The sequence below is a fragment of the Mustela erminea genome, chromosome 1, assembly GCF_009829155.1.
Source record: "Mustela erminea isolate mMusErm1 chromosome 1, mMusErm1.Pri, whole genome shotgun sequence".
NCBI lineage: Eukaryota > Metazoa > Chordata > Mammalia > Carnivora > Mustelidae > Mustela > Mustela erminea.
In genome coordinates, this window is record NC_045614.1 from 101,396,411 (window position 1) to 101,417,015 (window position 20,605).

A 20,605-nucleotide genomic window follows, 5' to 3' on the forward strand; every position below is an offset into this window, starting at 1 on the left:
CCACGGCCTACAATTCCCTTCCGGCAGGTGTCTCCAGCTGGAAACCTGGCCCGCCCTGTTCTCACTCCACAGAAGCACTTGCCCTGGGCCACAGCAGTCTCCTGCACCAAGCAACCGTCCTGGGAAAGCTCCTGGGACCTGGGGCAGGTTACCACGGACCACGCCACCCGCCACATACCATTCAGTAAGCGCTCAGTGAGGACACCCCAGAGAAATTTCTCTTGAGCCTTGAGTTCTAAAAAGATGGGGATGCTTCTGAACAACTGTACTTTATTTTATGGTCCCTGTAAGACCGTATTTCTTTCTTTGCCCTGGTATCCAGGAAGCTCAGAAGGGAACGGAGGGGCCTACCTTTAGCAAGCAGGCAGGACCTGATAGCCTTCCTTTCTGTATTTTTTTGCAACCAAGTAGGGCAAACTCATATCCCATGCAGGGAAGGAGGAACGAGGCCCCCTCCCACATCTTCGACATGCTTGAGTCCACTGCTGGCCGTCCTCAGGTGGGGCTCCTCTGAGGAAACAGCTGAGCACTCCTGCTTCCTGGGTGTGGGGGGCATCATGCCCAGGCTGTCCTCATGCTCCAGGGGTTTGTGGGAGCTGGGGAGCCAGCCCTGGGTGTCCCACACCTCCATCTGCAGGCAGCTTCCCAGGCACTGCTGGCATCCCTGTGACTCACCGCCGTCCGTCTCGGCACTGAGGGCCAGGCTGATGTCACACCGGTCTGTTCTATTCTGAACACTTCTTCCTGGAAATGTTTTTACATCAGATCGACCCACCCTGCCCTCATCTGCCCAGTGGGAGCTATCCCACCCTGGGGCGGTCATCCTGCCAGACGGAATGTCCATCTGGTATCCCGCCCATGAGCTGACGGGCTGGGCTGTTTTCACTGGGCCTCAGAAGGGGCCTCACTTCCTGGCGTCATGATATTTCTTTACTTCAAATGGGCTTGTTTGGTCGCTCATCAAAGATAGCGGGCCACCACAGGCCTGGCACTGTCCTCAGGCTTCTTGGAGGAAAAGCTCACCAGAGAGCTCCAGGGAATGTTAGGCCCCAGCTCCTCTTCTCCACATGCAGGCAGGACTGTGACCCGAGGGGCACTGAAGACAAGATGAGTGTAGTAACAACTAGTGCTTGTGTCCAGACTGGGGTTGGCCTACGGACACGGGACACAAGCCAGTGGAGGTCTTCTGGCCTTTTCGATACAATTAAGTGGTGGAGTCTTCAAGATTCTTTTTGTTCCCACCTTGCACTGTTGTCCTCCCATATTTGCTGTCCTGGCATCCATGTGTGAATCCGACAGGTAAAGCCCACAAAGTGCTAAGCATGTTCTAGACACGGGCTGGCTTTCAAGGCGTTTGGAGCCTGGGGAGAGAAAAAGGCCTGCATGGTGGAAGGAAGTTAAGACCTCAGTGGGAAGGGCACCCACTTTAATTTTATAGGATGCTTTGCAATTCCGGTAAAGCCACTGCGAAGCTCTTTTATGTGACACTAAGGAGTGCATATATGTGTACAACAGAGAACAATACAGGCTCACTGACCAACAGCTTTAAAAACATACCCATATACCTCTATCTCCCATTGAGACTGAGGACTGACCTCAGAGCTGAAGTGTCCAAAAGGAGACTTGTTTCAAGTTCCCTTGCACTCTCCAGTACTGATGGCCAGAAGATGTCACTGCCACCCATCAGAACCCAGCCAACAGGGCTATGGTTCGAGGAGCAGCTGCCAAGGCCTAATGGCCACGGACAAAAGTCTAACTAACAAGGATACTGCAGAAACAAGGCTTCGTGGGGCCTTGGCAACAAGCCCGAGAGCCAATTAAGGTATCCTCACGCTGCACCGTGGGTCCTTACTTGATCAACGTAAGGTTACTGGAGACCGTGTCACTGCATTTGGAAAGTCTCGCACAGTCCTGCTGTCACTACCGCTAGTCTGCAAGCGGGACATGTAACAAATCGCTGGAAATGGGCACGTGGCTGGGGCCACCAGAGCAGGGGGCAGGGCTATCCTCAAGGCTGTCAGAGACTCCCAGAGACTTAGTGTCCAGGGGCCACCACTCCCATGGGCCCCACTTCTACCTACCCTGCCTTCCCTCCTGCCAGCTTCCCAGCACCCCAGCACATGGATTTAGCAGAGGTCACCTTCCGACATGAAGCGGGGCTCAATGCCTTGGCCTCCAAGAACAAGGAATACTTTGCATTAAACCAGGGAAGATGGAACTAGGAAGTGTCATCTTCTTTGCGTCAAAGGTGCCAATCAACGCTGTGGGGTCACCGTGCCTCAGGGCTGCTGGCCAGTGCACGGGCCAGCCTCCCCTCCAGAGCCCAGCGCGGGGCCAGCGAGTGGAGCAGAGGGTGTGCACTTTCAAAGCCACTGTGTATGTACCTGAGTCAGAAGGTCTGAAGCTCAGGACGACCGCACCACCCTGAGATGTATTTTTATCTGCTCCTGATAGCCAGTCCTCTCCTGCGAGGTCCTCATAGAAAGAAGTGGCGTGTGACTTTCATTCAGGGTCCAGTACATCTGTCACCAGCAGGTGCTGGCCGAGCAGGAAGCCTGTGCTGTAGACATGCCAATGTGAGGCAAGGCTGCCAGCTACACAAGAGCCTCGGTATTGCTCGTTTTTCCTGGGATTACACATTCCAGCAGTCTTTTCTATAAGGCAGGGACGCAGCGCACTGGACTTGAATGAATTTTACTTGGCAGCAGCCTTCCGGCCATCCTTGCAGAGCACCCTTTATTCCAAACTGAATGAATTTAAGTCTCACCTAAAAGGTTAGCAGAATTAGGTTTCTGGCCTCATACCTTTCATGAATACTTTAAACCTGGAACTCACTAATTCATCCGAGTCCTGGATGAAAAACAAGGGCCAATATTGATGGTTTACAAAACACCTCCTTAGACACGACCTTCCTCAATTCCTAGAATGTCCAAGGGAGCACCACTATACCCATTTCACAGAAGAGGAAACTGAGGCTCAGTGCAGCAAAGTGTCTGGCCCAGGAAGAAATGTGGTCCATGAGGTAGAGGAGCCGACACGCCTGAGCTCTGGCAGGACTTTGTCCCTGAGGCCATAGCTGCCTCGCAAAGGGACAGGCCTGACTCTGGGTTTGGGTCTCCATTTTCAAAGATTAGCAGACAATAGAATCAATCTTTGGGAACTAAAACAATAATTTTCCTAACTTCCCCTAAGCGCGGGTGGGGGTGTGGGGGGAGGGGCCGAGGAGTGGTGGGGAAGAGGCACTGCCATCAGCATTCCCATTCTGTCTTCTTTTCCTCTGAGGGTGACTGGCCAGAGCAGTGCACACCCGTCAGAGATAATGCTATTGTTCTACAGAGATAACATGTCCAATCCCGCTGTGGGCAATAGGACAAAAACAAGTGACCCCCAGTTTGGAACAGTCACACCTCAAGCAGAGAGTTTGGGGCAGAGGAAAGCATCTTCCCTGTGCTGGGACGGGCCGCAGAAGCCCGAGAACTTGCTGATACCTCGGCAGGAGTGGTCCATCTTGTTGAACTGGAAGTAGCCCGACTTGCACTGGCACAGGGCGACGCCGTCCAGGTCAGTGCAGATGGAAGTCTCCTTGTCACATTCTGGAGTCTTCCGCTTGCACAAGCTACCCGCTAGAAATGGAAAAACAAGACGGTGACACAAAACAAAACCTCCACTTCAAACCCGAAGATGCATGAACTTTCTATTTAAAGAGGCTCGGAGCACAGTTTCTTGAAAAGCCCACCTGGTGCAAGTCTCCTTTTGGAGGCCCCCTTGGAGCCCCTTCTGCCATTCCTTCCCCAAGCAGGCCGTGGGACAGAAGGAACCCCGATCCCAGCAGCCACAGCAGCTATGGCCTGCCCCGGGGGGCCAGCACAAAGCCGGGAACCATCGCCATGCCCCACTGAGGAAGCAGGGAAGTGCAGACCTGTCTCCAGTGGAGGGTGTGTCTGGGGCTGCTCTGGGTCCCTGAGGCCTCAAGGGAGGCCGTGCACTCACAAGGCAGGGCAGCCTGCTGCCCACACATGGATCCCAAGGGCCGGCGGGGCGGGTCTTTCGCTGTCCCAGCATGGTGTTCTTTCACTACGTTTCCTGGCTGCCTCCCGCTATGCTGGAGGTTTCCTGGGGGCTTCTCCATCTCGGGGGCTCCATCACTGTGCCCAGGGATGGTCAGACACAGCGCTCAGCACATGCATGCCCAAGGGGCTGTTGGGCCACGGTCCCTAGGCCGTCACCACGGGTCGGGGGCGGGGGCAGGAGTGGGCAGAGGAGTGTCTCTTTCAGGCTTCTCAGTGAGCCTGGTGAGGTTTTCCATTTTTCTAATTTTTCTCTCTTAAATACAACCTTTTCACAATAATCAAAGGAAACTTTCTACACAGAGATCAACTTGGCTTGTCCAGCTCTGGGCAAGTGGCTGTGCCCATGTCATGGGTGACAAGGAAATATTTCCTTATCCAAAAGCATTCATGGCTGGGCATGTGGCCCTCCCTAAGGCTGTATACAGCAGACCCTCCCTGAGGCTGCATACGGTAGACCCTCTCTGTACACACGAGACCTAAAGACAGGTCCGACAAAATGACACATGTAAATGGGGTACACAGTAGAACAAAACTAGGCAACTAACTGGAGAACAAGCAGTAACATCTTCATAGCTGGGGAAAGGGGAGAGCGACGCTGAGATTTGCTCTTGCTGTTGGGAGGTTAAGAGCAAGTTTGCAACCCAGAGATGTCACCAAAGGGCAATGTGTGTATATGGTGCCAGGAGGCATGGTCTCCGCTCTCCCATCTTAAGGAAGACATCAATGTATTAAAAAACCAGGAATTGGCTCTTATCATGGCACAGCTGCCCCCACCATGGGTGATGAGAACGGACACCCACACGGGGTCCCCGCATCCGCCTTCTGTTCTGAGTCCTAAGGGCTGGGGACCTGCTGGATGGCCTAGTCACAGGGAGGTAAGTTTAGGACACAGCTTTGGTTTTCAACACTGCATTTCCTGTCCTTATCATTGGAAGCTGGCGTGCTAAAGCAGAAATCCATTTGCGCGTGTGATAGAATTTCCTTTGTTTGTTGTGAAAAGGTTGTATTTAAGAGAGAAAAATTAGAAAAATGGAAAACCTCACCAGGCTCACTGTGAAGTTGGCACTACAGAGGTTCCAACCCCCCACTGTCCCTCCTCTAAACTTTTGAAGGCTTTGCCAGTCCTCAAGCCTTAATATAAAGAAATGCTTCTGGGGCAAAAGGCAGGCGCTGGCCTTGTCCAGGAGCCAGTCTGAGTTGCCTGGCCTGATTAGATATTTTCTGGAAGCCAATGTCACATTTTCCTTCCATCCTGCCCATGAATCCAGTCTGCTGGCAAATCCCAATCACCTGCTAAAGCATCCCTTCCCTGCGCAGAAGCAAAGAAAGTTGGCCTTGCCCCTGCAAGAGAGGAACTGCCAACCTAAAAATCCTTAAAGCACATTCGGTCATAAATCCATCAAATGCAACCATGTACAATCCCATTTTCATTTTAAGCCTGACAATGTGTTTGTTCTCCATCCACAATTCCCATGGTCGTTCCTGGGCATAACATCCGCAGGACAGACAATGAGAACTTATGTAAATCCAAGGCTGTGACACTCCTTGGGGGATTTCCAAAGACTCTTAACCTCTGGAGGCATGAGAGCTGTGGTCCTCTGGAAGATAAGGAAGTGGAAAGCCCAGAGTAGCCCAGTGCGGCCCATATGTTTGAAACACCCAGATGTCAGAACATGACAGCCCCTGCTTATCCAAGCTACCTCTCTTGCACTCGAAAGGTGAGCACGACACAGAGTTGGGTACGAAGAAGAACCTGGAGAAGAACTGGGAGGAAAAACAGAGAAGTCAGCCTGTTTTCAGCTGAGATGCATGGCTGTCTTTGTTTTCAACAGCTCTGAAAGGGGAGGTACAGTATGGGGGCCAGTATAGGTCAGGGCAGGGGAGCAGATGAGAAAACTCTAGCCCTTGCTCTTTAATTTTGCTCTGAACCTAACAGTGCTACGAGAAAAAAGGAAATCTTAAAAAAACAAAACAAAGAATGGGACCCCGGCAAGGAAGCAAGGAAGACAGGAGCTTCCCCATAAGCCACATCCAAGCAGTAGAAAGAATGGGGTCAGAGAGTGGGCGTGGCTACTTCTGAGCAGGTACTTCCAACTCCAAGTATGTGGCCACTTGATTTGCAAGACATGAAATGCATTTACTAGGGACATAGAAGTAACCCACTACAATGCTGACCACATAGGATGTAGTCTCTAAGTATTCAGTGAATCGAAAAGTCCCCTTCCTACTTGCTAGGAAAAACCGGGACCTTTGAATCACTGGAAGAGAAACAAAGTAAAATCAAAGAGCTCTTGCCTCCAAGTAGAGAGCACAGTATAACTGGGCGTAAACTTTTTAGTTAATTTCCCAGTGATGCTAAATAACAGCCGCTTCCGTTCCAAAAAGCTTAGCTCCTTTCCTCCCCCAAATGAATAACCAGTCTTGCAATGAGCTAGAGTTCTAGCGTCTATGCTCGGGCACAAGGGTAACCCTAGTTCCCAGGCTCTGCTGTGACAGAGCCATGAGGAGAGCCCTCTGGATCAGTACTCAGAAAGCCCAGGGCCACTGGGAACATCCTGGATCTTCCAGCAGATACAGCACCAAACCTGCTCCCAGCAACTTCCACTGGTGTCTGGACACCCGAAGGGGAGGCTCCCAGACTCTGCGTCCTTCGCATGTCCTGACTGGGTAGCACAGTTTGCTAACCGGAGCCCACTCTGATCCCTGACAAGACAGCAACAGGAGTAAGCCCCCTTGGTGAGCAAGCCCTTTTAATTCTAGTAAAGTTTTCCCATCCCAGAGGCAAAACTTCCTTTCTAAGATCCAAATCTGCCTTATGAAGTTCTTGTCTATAATCCCCTTTTTAATCTGCTTCATCAGATACAGACGTACTGCAGAAACTCTGACAAAACAGGTAAAGAGTAAATAAGAAAAGGGTTAGGAATGGACCCATGAGTAGGGTCTGGTCTATATTATTTTGGTCTTGTTTCTATGCATTGATCATTTGCAAAAACACAAGATGGGTAACACTGGCCATGGAATATCATGATGCAGATCTGAGGTATTGATAAGCATGTATATTCTGTGTGTGACTTTGTCTCCCCAGAGAAAGCTGGAACTTTTCAAGGTCAAGAAGACTGATTTCATTACAAATGCTCTTGCATCCCTTCCCACACCAACAAAGTCCAGGAGAAATAGGAGAGACAGCGTGCCAAAGACCAGGTGACTTTAAGGCTATGCATGAGTGTGCATGCACATGTGTATCAAGGTACAGACACGTGAAGGCCTTTTGCTTGACATACAAGTAGGCTCCATGCCCAGCGTAGAGCCCAACACGGGACTTGAACTCATACCCCTGAGACCAAGACCCGAGCTGAGGTCAAGAGTTGGATGTTCAACCAACTTAGCCACCCAGGTGCCCCTCACAGAACACCCGTTTCAAACATAGACTGGCTCTATGACCAGCATGTGGAGCCAGAGCCCCAAGTGCCCCTGTACCTAACCATATGGGCAGGGTCCTCCCAGAGGACCATCCTCTTACCTTTAAAGATCCGCCTCTGAGATCCCAAGAGCTGGCAGACCTCAGCAGAAGATCTACAGGAGTTGACATAGTTCTGCATCCCATCGGCCAGGTCAAACAGCGTCACGTTGGAGGCCAAGGAGAAGGTGGTTTGCAGAGACACAACCACGGCATTGGACTCCCTGTTGGCAAAGTGGGTAAGTTTTTAATTATCCTAGAATGCCACGTGGGCCCCAGGGTTTTTGGAAAATGAATGCATCTCCATTCTCCTGGAAGGGAATGGGAGAGCATGGAGGTCCAGTTACCTTGGCCCCAGGTCACTCTGTGGCTTGGTCACACAGGGCCCAGTTTTGTTGCTGTTGCCTATGTTAAAATAATCTCCCCTTTATATAGACTGGTTCACAAGGGAGTGTAATTCTGTTACTTACCCAGAAGCATGAACTGTGGATCGGGTATAACCAGGTAATGCCGAAAAACACATATTTAACTGAAAGGAAAAATAGGTTTGTCATTAACTGTGAGTTAGATCAAAGTCTTAGACCTAGAACCAGTTTCCTATTTTCAGGATAAAACTGGCATTTTCCAGCCCTCAAGTTATCAGCAGGCAGCTTTACAGAGCAGTGGTGTCCTTTTTTTGTGCCCTTCTTAAATGCCTCCCTGCTCTTTTTCTGTTGTTCCCTGAGTACAAAGGGAGAGAGGCAGATAGTAAATCAGTGGGGAAAATCTTGGCAGGAAATGATGTTCAGAACAGCACCCTTGGATGCAAAACATCTTCAAAGGAACAGATCTCTTCTAAGACCAGGGTTTCAAAAAACTCAGAGGCAACTGTTTATTTGGACTTTGCAGAGTGAACAAGGCTCGCTGAAAAGGCTTCAGCTACCCCAGGTCTGGCAGGTCCTACACAGACCCCTCATAATCTACAGTGAGTTGACCTAGCTCAAAGATAGGTCCTCTTCAAAAAGGATCTCCACGGGAAATCACATTACGTGGGTCAAGAGCCCCTTTGTTGAGAGCAAATTAAGAGTGACTCTCCCTGTGTTTGCCTTGTACCCTCAGAGAAAGCAGAAAATCCCTCTAGGGCATAAAGTTCCATGCCTGCCTTTCTGCTCCCCCAATAGTAGGGGCTGGGGATCCTTTCTGTGCAGCAGAAAGTCATAATACCTTGACCTATGCAGACGTGCCTGTCTTCAAAGCCTGTATGTCAGGCACACCTGACTCTTATTAGATGGATTCAAACATAGGATGTTAGCAAACCTTTCCTGGCTTTGTGTGACATTGCTCTATATTCCAATGGGCAATGATTTATTCATAGTATAATGACTTAAACTTTTTTCCTAAGGAAAAAGAGAAAAGGCACATTTCAGAACAGAATGGCATCTTGGGGAAGGCCATTTAAATGACTTCTCTAGTCACTGCTTAAATCTTCACTATTCTTGGGCATGGGGATGTCACATCACTAATAAATTATACATTAATACTGGGTGAAAATGAACAAATCAGGGAAGTCACTGAGTGCCGTGTACTGGGAGGGACTGCATCTCTGCATGGGTTTGAAGCCCCTGTACGATCCCAGAAGGAAATATTGACCTACAGCACAACCAAAAGGCAACTGTGTGGAAGCGACAAGAACCCCAGGTGTAGGGGTTAGCACACATAATATCCTGCTGTATGGTAAAGAATTTAAGCTTGCCCGAAGAGAGGTCCAGTCCTTGGCTTCCAGGAGGTCATCTCCTCCTGCCTTTGTCCACCTAGAGGCCCTGGGCTACTCCAAATATCTAACAGCATGATTTCTGTGGGGCTTTGGGTTACATGGTATCAGCCTGACCTCCAGAAGGACTGGAGACTGAAGTCAGCCATATGAGCATTTGACTATGTCCACATATTGGCTCTTGACACCAAGGCTCAGGGGACCTTTGCTGGTTAGCAGGACTCCATGAATACTGTATACATCATTGCCAAGAGGAGTTAACGTGGTACGTGACTCCATGGGGAAAAGAAAACTGAAAGGGCCTAATTGGAATCCTCCTTGATTCTGCCCTGTGTGTCTCTCCCATGGCTGATTGGGACCTGGACCTTTTCACTGTAATAAACCACAACCATGAGTTTAAGAGCGTCTGTAAGATCTGAGTCCTTACAGTGAATTATCAAATCTGAGGGTGGTCTGGGGGATCCCCAAACTTGCAAATGGTGTCAGAAGTGAGGCTGATCTAGCGGACTATTCCTTAACATCGCACCTGCCCTGTGTGAACTCAGGCAACGTCATTAACTTTCAGGGCTTCCTGTTCTTCTAGCTGTAAAGGGGCTGACAATACCTCTTACAGGAGTGAGGCTTCTGGCAAAGTGCCCATCGTAGAGTAGATGCTCTGTTGATATGGAAATGGAACTGGAATCTAAATTTTACACAAATAAAATCTACAGTTCTATAAAACCCTATAGGTTTTGGCTAATTTACTCTTACTCATAAAGAGCAAGTAAAATTGAAATCAGAAACTAATCAATGTCTAAAACTTATTTTAATGGCAATTTTCAATGTTCTAAACACCAAATTTTAGACTCAGGTAGCAGACAAGAGATAAAATTTACTACCTGAGCTTCATTTTCATCTCCCTTCTTTTTCATTTTTCTTTCTTTCTTTCCTTTTTTTTTTTCTTCCCCTGACAAAAAGAAGCAAAGAGGGAAAAAAGAGGAATCAAAGGCCCTCTCGATAATCTATGCAGTGAATTCTCAACCTTGGAAAATCAGGATTAACTGATACACCTTCGGCATTGCCCTGAGGAGAAAGAGCATCCTTCTCCTCAAGTTTGGAAACAGAAAGAAAGTCCCACAGCATGTCAGTTGCAGATGGGATAGTAGAATTTTCTGGATCTTTCCTCATTGCCAATAGTTCTTACTGGTGCATGGCTTCTAACCATCTGTGCCTCTGAGGCTGCACATGAAAAAGAAACGCAAAGGCACTGATAAAGGCTGCATGTGAAGGCACACAGAAGAAACGCTTTTCTTGGGCACCAGTGGTTCTCAGCACCTCCCTTCTATTTCTGAGAAGCTTTTAACTTTATCATGAAGTTTACCTTCCAAACATAATGGAAATGAATATCCTAGGAGATACAGCTGATCCCATGAAGTTCCCAATTCCAAATGAAATCTGTTGGAGAAAACAAAGGACTCAAAGCAAGATGCCTTTTGGAAAACTTACTGTTTTGGTGATCTCATTTTCAACTTCATGTAGGTCTGCTTTCTTCTCCATAGTGGTATTAAGAAATGTTTTCTTTAATTTGAACTCTGCCACGAAGGTTCTAACTGGAAATGAAAACACAACCCGTCAGAGCGTGCAACCACGCGTGGCTATGTGTTTGTGAGTCTCTGGTGTGCCCCTCTTTATTGCACCTTGTAAGACAGTCTGGGTGCATATTTTTCTCCTTGAGGGTAGAGAACACCTCTCCCTCTTCTAGCTCCCTTTGAGGAAGATGGGTGTCCACTGAGCTGGGCAGGAGGCTTGGACCGAGTAAACCTTTGAGTCAGAAATGCCAAGGAGCCTTCTGCACATTGTGTGGGCTGCTGTGGGGAGCCATCCTGAGACCTCTCTGATAGATCTCTGATCGGCCTACATAACCGATGCTAAGTAAAGCATGTGACAAAGAAGAAAGACTGGCTGGCTTAAATGATACAACCCCAGGAGGAGGGGAGATGTGGGGTCAGGCCTGAGAAAGCTCTCCACAGAGCACCACCCTTGTCCTCTAGGCCCATGCTGTGAAGCCCTCAGCTTCAAGGCGTGCTTTGGTTTCCTCTTCTGGTCAGCATCACCCCATCAGCCCCCACCCTCTCACTCACAGGAAATGCCCACTTTATCACTGATGAAAGACACTTCCAGAAATCAGCTCACTGATTCAGGACAACTGAGGGGCTATGGAGGAAGGTGCCAAACATCTGTGGTGCGCCGGCACTCAGGAGGCTGCCAGGCCCCACTGTCACAAGCCAGGCAATGCACATGCCCCAAATTCAAGATATTGTTGAGTTCAGGCCCGAAAGAAAGCAACCTTGCTTTCAAGGTCCATTTCACGCATAAAGTAAACTTGTATTTAACATCAATTTTTGCTGATGGGGCCTGAGGGGGAATGGAACTTAAAAATGGGCAGACGACCAACAATTAGTATAGCCTGCTTTATATCTGCCTCTTATCTTCCTTTATATTAAATTCTTATCTTTCCCTCTGGACAGAGTGGGGGAAAAAGATTCAAAGCACAGGAACCCATAAGGCTGCTCCTTCACAGAAAGCTTGCCTGTGGAATTAAGAAAAAGGCCCACAAATGAGCCAGGGAACACATTTAACATCTTATACTTACTGTCTAAAGCCCTTAATCCTTATTTAACATCTTTTTGCTTGTTCTACAGTTCAGTGAAGCCAGCTGCTCAGGACTCTTGCTGAGCAGCAGGGAGCTCTTTGAAAACATTCTTGGCCAAATGAAAGCATTTCAGCGTGCTCTAATTTGCATGTTCCTCTGATGTTTATGAACAATGAAGCTAAATGACTTGAAAAGGGAAAGATGATTGTTAACACAAAAGCACCACTCTCTCGGCTCTCCTCCTCCTGATCCGAGGTGCCTGGGGGACCCTGGGCACACAGGCTTCCAGAACCACCACCTCGCTCCTTCATCTACACTTCTCCCTGGTCCAGGCTGATACCCAGATTCCCGGGATGGAAATACACATCTTGCAAATGTTAAGTACACAGACCTCTTCTGAACCAGGACCGTGAACGTGGCCTTGCTTTCAGTGCAGCTATGAAAACGGCATCACACCACCCTCCAGCCGCCAGCCCCTGCCCAGCAGAGGGACATCTTCATGCCTACTTTACCTCACCTGGCTTCAAGGGAATTTTCTACTTCATGCTCAACTGTGGATTTACATCGGTGATAGAAATGATATTTTAAATTACTTGTTTTTTATTTCATTAAGCTTTAAATTCCAACTCCAGTAGAAGGAACATACTGTCATATGAGTTTCAGGTGTCCACTACAGCGAATGAATGATTCTGTACATTACTCGGAGCTCATCAGGACCAGGGTGCTTCTTCGTCCCCAACCTGTTTCCCTCATCCCTCTTACCCTCTCCCCTCTGGTAATCATCAGCTTGTTCTCTAGAATCAAGAGTCTGTTTCTTGGTTTGTCTCTCTCTTTTTTATATCAATGATTTTTTTTTTTTAAAGATCCATGATGATTACTTTGTATTCAGAATACCTGGTGTTTTCATTGCTTTCAATTCTGCTCCAAGAGGTTAGGGACTAAATGTTAAATGATACCTCCCATCCGGAGAACTCTTACCATTTTCCAAGCTGGCTCAGATACTTTATTTTATCTGATCTTCACAATAACCTTGAGTGGGAAGCAGAGCAGGTGGTAATCTGATTTTACAGATGAGAACATTGAGGCTGAGGGCTTCTGTGCCATCGCCAGTGGCTCTGGAGCTGGAAGCCGGGCAGTGGGGCTAATGGCAGGGGCAATTTTCACAGTGGTTCAAAACAAGATAACCCTAGCTTCTCCATTCTTTTTTTTAAAGATTTTATTTATTTATTTGACAGAGAGAGATTACAAGTAGGCAGAGAGGCAGACAGAGAGAGAGGAGGAAGCAGGCTCCCTGCTGAGCAGAGAGCCCGATGCGGGACTCAATCCCAGGACCCTGAGATCATGACCTGAGCCAAAGGCAGCGGTTTAACCCACTGAGCCACCCAGGCGCCCCCTAGCTTCTGCATTCTTAAACTAAAACCTCCAGGCCTATTTCTACCAGGGTGCAGCAAAATGGAATAGGTTACCCAAAAGCAAGTTAGCTAACAGAGAAAGAGGAGTTCTTGATTTTTAACAGATGTCTAGAGGCCTAGATTATTTTTTCCTTAATAATGCTTTGACTTGATCCTTGTATTTTACACCATTTCCAAAATTCTACCATTAATTTAGTAGGGTACCAAGTGTTTGAAATAAATTTTGAGGCCCATGACGAAGCTGCTTTCCCCCAGGGTGCCATGTCAGCGAAATGAACTTTCCAGTTCTGTAAAAATGTTCCTTGGGACCAGAACATCATGGATGCAGTCAGCCAAGCCCCCAACACCAAGTCACTTCTGGGCCCGGTACTTACTCCCTTGTCCTTGATCCTTCTAAGTAAGGTCAGATAGGCAACCCTAGCCAATCAGGCCCTGTTTCAGAACTGACCGGGCTTCTAGCCCTCTACAGACTCATCCTTACCCAAAGCCCTCTGGGGGAGAGAGCTCCACTGCCTGTGAGACCCCAGACTCCCCCAGGCCATGGTGGTTCTCCCTTAAATAAAGGACATCAAACTCATTACCTAACCATTTGGGTTTTGTCATCTGACACAACCTTCCTAAAATATCTGATGATTCCCCTCAGCCCGTGGGCAACAGGCATTCATGCAAAGGTCACAGACATTTGTTCTCTCAAAAAGATATTTACTGAGCACTTTTTGCACGTTAAGTATCACACTGTTCAACTGAAGATGATTCAAAGATGAGTCACTTTACCTGCCAGTTTCCCTATCCCGCTTAGATAACTCTACGTTCTGCACTTCTCATTTCTTCAACAAGTTACGTGTTGAACTCAGCACTCTAAAGCAGGGTTAGACCCTATGTGCAAGGAAGCTTTTCTGATGAACACATTATTATGTGATGAGAGCTGTGGGATGGAATGCAGCCTCTCAGCGAACAGGTGCATAAACTTGGCCACTTAGCACCTTGTCAGGACCTTAGTTTTCATTTGTGTTTGCGTTTTAACCTATAAACTGGAGTATATCCAAAATCAACCAGTTTCAAGACTATCAAATTAGGAAATGAAATAGGACAGACTGTAATGGTCCAATTACAGCAGCTTTATAAAAATGTATCTGCCTATGGACAGGCCTATGAAGATCACTTTTACAAATGAATGTGTGAATGCAGTAAGATAATCAGGGTTTTATTCTCTCTTTTTTCTCCCTTAAAAAAATATTTTTTATTACTATGTACTTAGAAGATCCCTTTGAAATATATTTTTTCCTAACTATAGGGTGGAATGGTTAGGCAAATAGTATTGTGAGCCAATAATGGCATGTCCGTGCAGTCCTTGGGATATTTTTGGTAATATGGAAAAATGTTTAAGATATAAAGTTTGTACAAATACCACATGGTTTCAACTATATAAAAATACAGGGCACACTAAAAAAGATTGCAAATAAGGCGCTATGTCTCTGAGTGATTAAAAAATAGGTAGCAATTTTACTTCTTTCTATATTCCTTAAGTTTATGCCTTGGACAAATACCCATATTGTTTAGGGAGGAAAACAGTCAAGGTTATTTTAAAAAATACATTGTGGTGCAGGATACCTTCCAAGGTAGATTCATTCTCTTACCCAGATTGCATATTCCCTTTTCCAGCTGGTAGCCAACCGGGCATTTGCAGGTGAAGGATCCCTGAGTATTGTTGCATGTGGCCAGGGGTGGGCAGGGGTTCAAGAGACACTCATTCACATCTGCAGAGGAGAGCAAACAGGGCCATACTGAATCCACGGCAGACAGCAAAATCATTATCCGGTCCAGTGAGCGTGTCCTAAGAGCCAAACGGCACTAGGCGCATTGGGGCCCAGAGATGAGAAGGGTGCTATCCTTGTCCTCCAGGGGCTGCCCGTCTGTGGAGGGTGGAGGCAGCTGTGTGGACAGCTGACATAAATACAAACCAGGATTTGAAAGTACAGAGAGAGGGGAAGATTTTGACAGGAGGGAGAATTAAGGACTGTTGCAAATAACATCTGAACGAAGACAAGAAAGACTTTAACAAGCAGATGGGTGGGTGGGGAGGCTGAGGCACCAGCGAAGTGAAGGCTGGAGGCGGGGAAGCCAAGGGATCTTTAGGGAGCTGTAGATGGTCCAGTGTGGCACGGGTGCAGGGGGCCCACAGAACAGAGCCAGATCATGGAGGCTTGTCAACGTTACTGTTTGACCTTACTTTGCAGACAACACATAAGCATGCTGACTCTCCAATTGGCAGGATATTAATTAAGAAAAAAAATCCTACTCTCCTCCACTTTGAAGGGAATAGTGTCATTGCTGATCTCAATGAGGTAGTGTGGTACAGACCGCTGGGGGTGAGTTTTCCTCTTACCCACACTGCAGTCATCCCCTTGCCAGGAGGGTGAGCACTCGCATCGATACCCGCGGCCGGTGGGGTCTGCGACGCATTTCCCGTCGTGAAGACAAGGGTTCACGGCACAGCTGTTAACTAAAAACACATCCCGGAATAAAGCAGTTAATCACAGAGGAAATGTAAAAGCAGCTCTAGGTAAATATTTAATTCTTCCGGCTAATATTTGATTTTTGCTTATTTCTGTTGACTTACCCCGAAAGGTCACACCACTAAAATAGAACAGGTTCCTAAGAGGTGCGGAAAAGGTGCGGTGGGGACGGGACCCCGGTGCTAGTTCGTGAATGGACACATGTGTTAGACATGTGTCTAGACCCCTGGATGCAAAAACCGGTTCAAATCGAGATGCTGCTGACATGCTTCCAGGTCGCTGGGTTGAGGACTGATGGTTATATTGTCTTTGACACTTAGACAAGTCTACCTGAATCCATACCAATTTAAAACACACATCAGGGGGAAGAAGTCCCTGACTAACCATCCTCCCTGTTCCAGGCTTCTCCCCTTTCAAAAAAAAAAAAAAAAAAACCCAAAAATCAAAATATAACCGGGCCTCCACATATGTTACCATCATTTGGAAAATCATCGAAGTGGGACACCCCGGTGCCCTTTTCCCATAATGTAACGATGAGCCCTCTCTGACTCATTTAGGCCTTAAAGGCACCCAGGCTTCATTGTTCCCTTGGACTCCCAGCTCCCAGAGCAGAGACCAGAACTCTGGGTTCTGGTGTCAAGAACCAGCACTGTCATGCTCCAGGTACGTAATGACAGTCTACTAAAGACTTATGCCACATGCTCAGGAGAGTCGAAACCCATTGCATAACTGCATCTCTTCTGAGCAGAAGAATCGCTGGTAGAAGGAGAAAAAGGAGGCCGACATCAAGAGTTGCAACACCAAAAACAAAAACCCCAAACAAACAAGCTAACCCTAAAGACGGTGTTCCTATTCCAGAAGACTGCTTTATGTATCCCTAAAATCACCGACAGGAGCACGGCCCCTCCAAAACCAAACTCTGTCCCATTGAAACTGTCAGAAAAACCCTCCTGACAGCCAGCCATGATGCTGTTAATTCTGCCCTACAGTTATCATTGTAATGACCATAATCCGCTCTAAAGGAGATTTGTGAATTATGTTCCATCTGGTCCTGGAATATGTTTGGCAGGAAATGACGCTCCTCCTGGAGTCCCGAAGCACGGCTCCCAGCCTCCCCGGAGAAGTCTACTTTTCGTGTCCCAGAGATGCTCGGGTTGCTGGCACAGAGAAGGCATCAATGCGCCGGGAACGGGGGGCTGGCAGCAGGGGTGGTGATGGCCCTTCTGCCCTTTGGCTGGCCGTGGCCGACTGGCCGGAACTAGGACACTGACTGAGCTCCCTGCTCTAGTCACTACAAAGCGTTCTCTTCTTTCCTCCTTCCTTAAGGCTGTCAGTCTCCCCGTCAGCCCTGCACCAACAGCAGTGTTCCTTCCTTGGGTCTGGACAAGCCAAAGGTACAATTCTGAACATGACATTGAAAGATCTTTCACTCTAATTCCTTCCACTCTTCCTTAAATTATGAAGAGTCACACAAATGGCTTTATTTCTCCCATGCTGTCCACTTTCACACAAATACAAAGATAAGCCCAAGGACAGTGTAAATGGCTCGGATCACCCTATCACTACCGGAAAACATTTGTTCAGCATCCTTTTATGGAACATGTCCCTTTCTTACATTTTTCAACTAGCAACACATTCCCAGGAACACCAAGGAGCCTAGGCTTTCCTCGGATCCAGAGAAGCCTTCCCAGCGACTGAGAAGAGAAGCTCAGGGCTCTGACCGGGGAGCAGGGGGTAATCACTTCGTGTCTTAGAAAGGTCACCTGAAGCTTCTCGAGTGCAGTGTTTCCAAAGTCAGATCCCACATCACTTCCCCGCTCCAGCCTCAGAAGACTTCAAGGCACCTTAAAAGACTCTTGCCATTTGGGGCATTACAAGCTACACTGGCACTATCTACAGATACCACACACAGCCAACGGCATCCTCCCCTCATGCTTTAGGAAGAGTTCTGGAACTCTGAGGTGAGAAGAAGAGGACTGCCATGACATTATCTGATGAGGTGACAGCCCAGACTCTGACCTACTGCAGAGAGCAGCCCTTACCCCGCGTGCCCACAAATCCCATGCCTGTGCAGTCCACAGTGTGCTTGTGTGACTGCCTTTTACCTGCGGCTGGAGATGACAACACTTCTGGTGACCGCGTGCTGCTCTGAGCAGCGGAGGTGGTAGATTTAGGAGTCAATACTTCAGCCGTGGAAATGTGTGTGACTGGGAGAGGAGATGTTCTGAGGAGATGTGAAGCCGGGCTGTACTCTTCTGTCACACCAGGCCCTGGGGTCAATCCTTTCGCTGATGTGGGTACAATGGTCAGGGGGATCGATTGGCTGGTAGCATTTCCATGCACGTGGCTCCTTTCTGTGGTGACAGCCCTTTCTGTGGAGAGCTGCGGTGATGGGATTTCAGGGCTGGTTGGCAAGAGATGTTTTTCAGCCGTAGTCTGTACTGTTGTGGGGTCAGCCATTGGATCTGCTCTGGTTGACAAAGGGCTGAAAGGATGAGCGGTCTGGAGAATGGTAGTTATCAAAGCTGGAGATGTTTGGGGTATGCTGGTCCTCATGGCTGGAAGGGTTTTCTGAGTGGAGGACTCTGTTAAGGTCGAGGGCCTAGGGATCCCTGGTGTAGACCTCACTGTTACAGCTTCGGTGGCCTCTGTGGGCAGAGACTCTGGGCTTGGTGGCTTTGATTCTGTAATGACTTTCTCAGGTTGTGGGTTACTCTGGTTCTTAGGATCTGCTGTTTGACTCTTGGGGAGCATTGCCACAGATAATGCCGTTGTCTCAGTCTGAACTGAGGTCACAAGAGTGTCTCTTGCCCTGGGCAGGACCAGGGTAGGAGGTGAAGGTGGTAGGGTTGTTTGGGAGACAGACGGTGAGGCAGGGGTAGATGCCGTCAGGGATACTGGTAAGGGCGGTGGTGAGGAAGACATGGGCTTGGGCGCATCGGGAATGGACTGCAGTGGAGGAGCAGAGGCCCTGGTTGATGGTGAGACTGATGAGAACAACTGGTAGGACTGGGACACGGAGGGCAGGGGCAAAGGGGGGCCCAAAGAAGAAGAAGAGGAGTCACGAGTCAATGCAGCATCAGTGTCCAGAAGAACCAAAGTGTTGGGCCTGTTGATGGTGGGTGTGTAGGAGAGAACATTGGCTGTGTGCACAGCCAGCGACTCAGTGGAAGGCTGGGCGTACTCCCTGTCATAGGATGACACATTCCTTCCTCCAGTCTGAGCTTGTGACGAGGAAGAAGAGTCTGAAAGTGAAGAGTTTGAGATCTTAGTAGAAGAGGTAGAACTCTCCCTTAAGTCCGGGGATGAACTATTGTCTGTAATGGAAAGCAATGCCCGTTCTCCTTTGGTGAAAGTGGATGAGACATAGGTGTGGTCTGTGTAGTCACTGGAAGTCCCCTGTTCCATATCCGTGCCACTCACTTGATTGTAGCTAATTCCGGTGACTGCAAATGGAAAAACCAAAGTTAGGTCAACTCGACAAACAAGAAATCTCCCAAACACATGCTACATGCTTTCCTTGGAGAGGCAGTTTTTGATGACGAGCATTCTGGAGGAGCGGTGTGGGCAGGGAGGAATGTACAGAGTCTGTGCGGAGTGTTTTTACCAGCTGGGAGGAGTGCGGGAGGTGGCAATGGAAACGGTAATAAATGAGAAGTGGGGCCAGTGGCTGAAGAAGAGGGAATGGGTCCAAATTCCTTCCACATGCTTTTTTTGATAAAAGCAAACTGGTATCTAAAAAGCTCTTAAGACCCCAATAGAACAATTGTTATGTCTAAATGGAAAAAGGAAAACCCTCCCAATTTTCCATTCTGTATAATGATAATGAGATATTTCTTTCCCAGGAGATTGACTTTGGCCACGACTGGCCGGTCTCCTTTATTCCAGGCATCCTGGCAGACAAGATCACACATGGCTGAGGCAAGTGGGGGGAAGTGGGAGAATCCAGAAAGTTCTCTTCGGACAGAGCTTCTAAGGTACTTTCTGGGCTGACAGCAAACTTGATCATTCTAGGACTGCAGGTGCGCTGACAGGGGAGCTGAAGGGATGTGGGTAGAGTTCCTGCTCCTCACCTCCCAGGGCTGGCGAGGCTGCCAGGGAACCTGAGACCAAGCGGGCGTCACCCGTCACGGTCACGTTCCCATCCTGGGTGGCACTCTCGGTTTCTCTGGGCACTATCACAGAGTGCCCCACTTCCCCTGAGGTCGTGCTGGCGTTGGTGAGGGACCGCAGCGTGCGCTCTCCATTCCCGGTGAAAGTAGCTGAGGTGTGCGGGCGGTGAGCCTGGGATGTCCTCTCCTCCACCTCAGAACTGCCTCCGGGCCCTGGACCGTCTTCAGTGGCTACAATAGGATTGAAAAGAGATGGCGGGTCAGCGCAGGGCTGGAGCGGCAGCACCGTGCGGGAGTCCCAGGAGTGACCTGGGTTTTCCCGGGTCTTTCTTGACACCCCCACGTGAGAAACCACAATGTGGTGCTCCCTGCAAACCCGTCTCAGGACCAAAACCTCAAGAGGAACCGCAGATCAGCATACCCGTTCAGGCGACTGGGACTGCTGGGAAGGTTTACTACTTCGGCGAACAGGATCGATACTGTATTTCTGCTCGGGGATACATAATAGAGCTTATGTCAGGGAAACTGGTGGCGGCAGTGGGGCTGGGGGATGCCCAGCAAAAGACTGACTGGCCCACAGGGGCTTTAGATTTTCTGATGAGGTCCAGGAGGGAGAGCCCTCCCCCCATTACTCAGAAGGATTTTTTCCTCCTGGG

At 48.6% G+C, this 20,605-nt stretch overlaps 1 protein-coding gene across 3 annotated transcripts in view; it reads right to left on the reverse strand.

The window, feature by feature from the left end:
• The window catches only part of HEG1 (heart development protein with EGF like domains 1), an 87,207-nt gene that overhangs the window by 25,524 nt on the left and 41,078 nt on the right, over window positions 1-20,605 (reverse strand). For all 3 annotated transcript variants that reach the window (XM_032335754.1, XM_032335744.1, XM_032335757.1), the window contains 8 exons: window positions 19,911-20,180; window positions 17,943-19,283; window positions 15,708-15,824; window positions 14,959-15,078; window positions 10,763-10,866; window positions 7,998-8,056; window positions 7,591-7,751; window positions 3,489-3,623 (listed from right to left, as the gene is read on the reverse strand). In XM_032335754.1, the coding sequence (XP_032191645.1) occupies window positions 3,489-3,623; window positions 7,591-7,751; window positions 7,998-8,056; window positions 10,763-10,866; window positions 14,959-15,078; window positions 15,708-15,824; window positions 17,943-19,283; window positions 19,911-20,180 (2,307 nt within the window). The remainder of the gene's footprint in view (window positions 1-3,488; window positions 3,624-7,590; window positions 7,752-7,997; window positions 8,057-10,762; window positions 10,867-14,958; window positions 15,079-15,707; window positions 15,825-17,942; window positions 19,284-19,910; window positions 20,181-20,605) is intronic.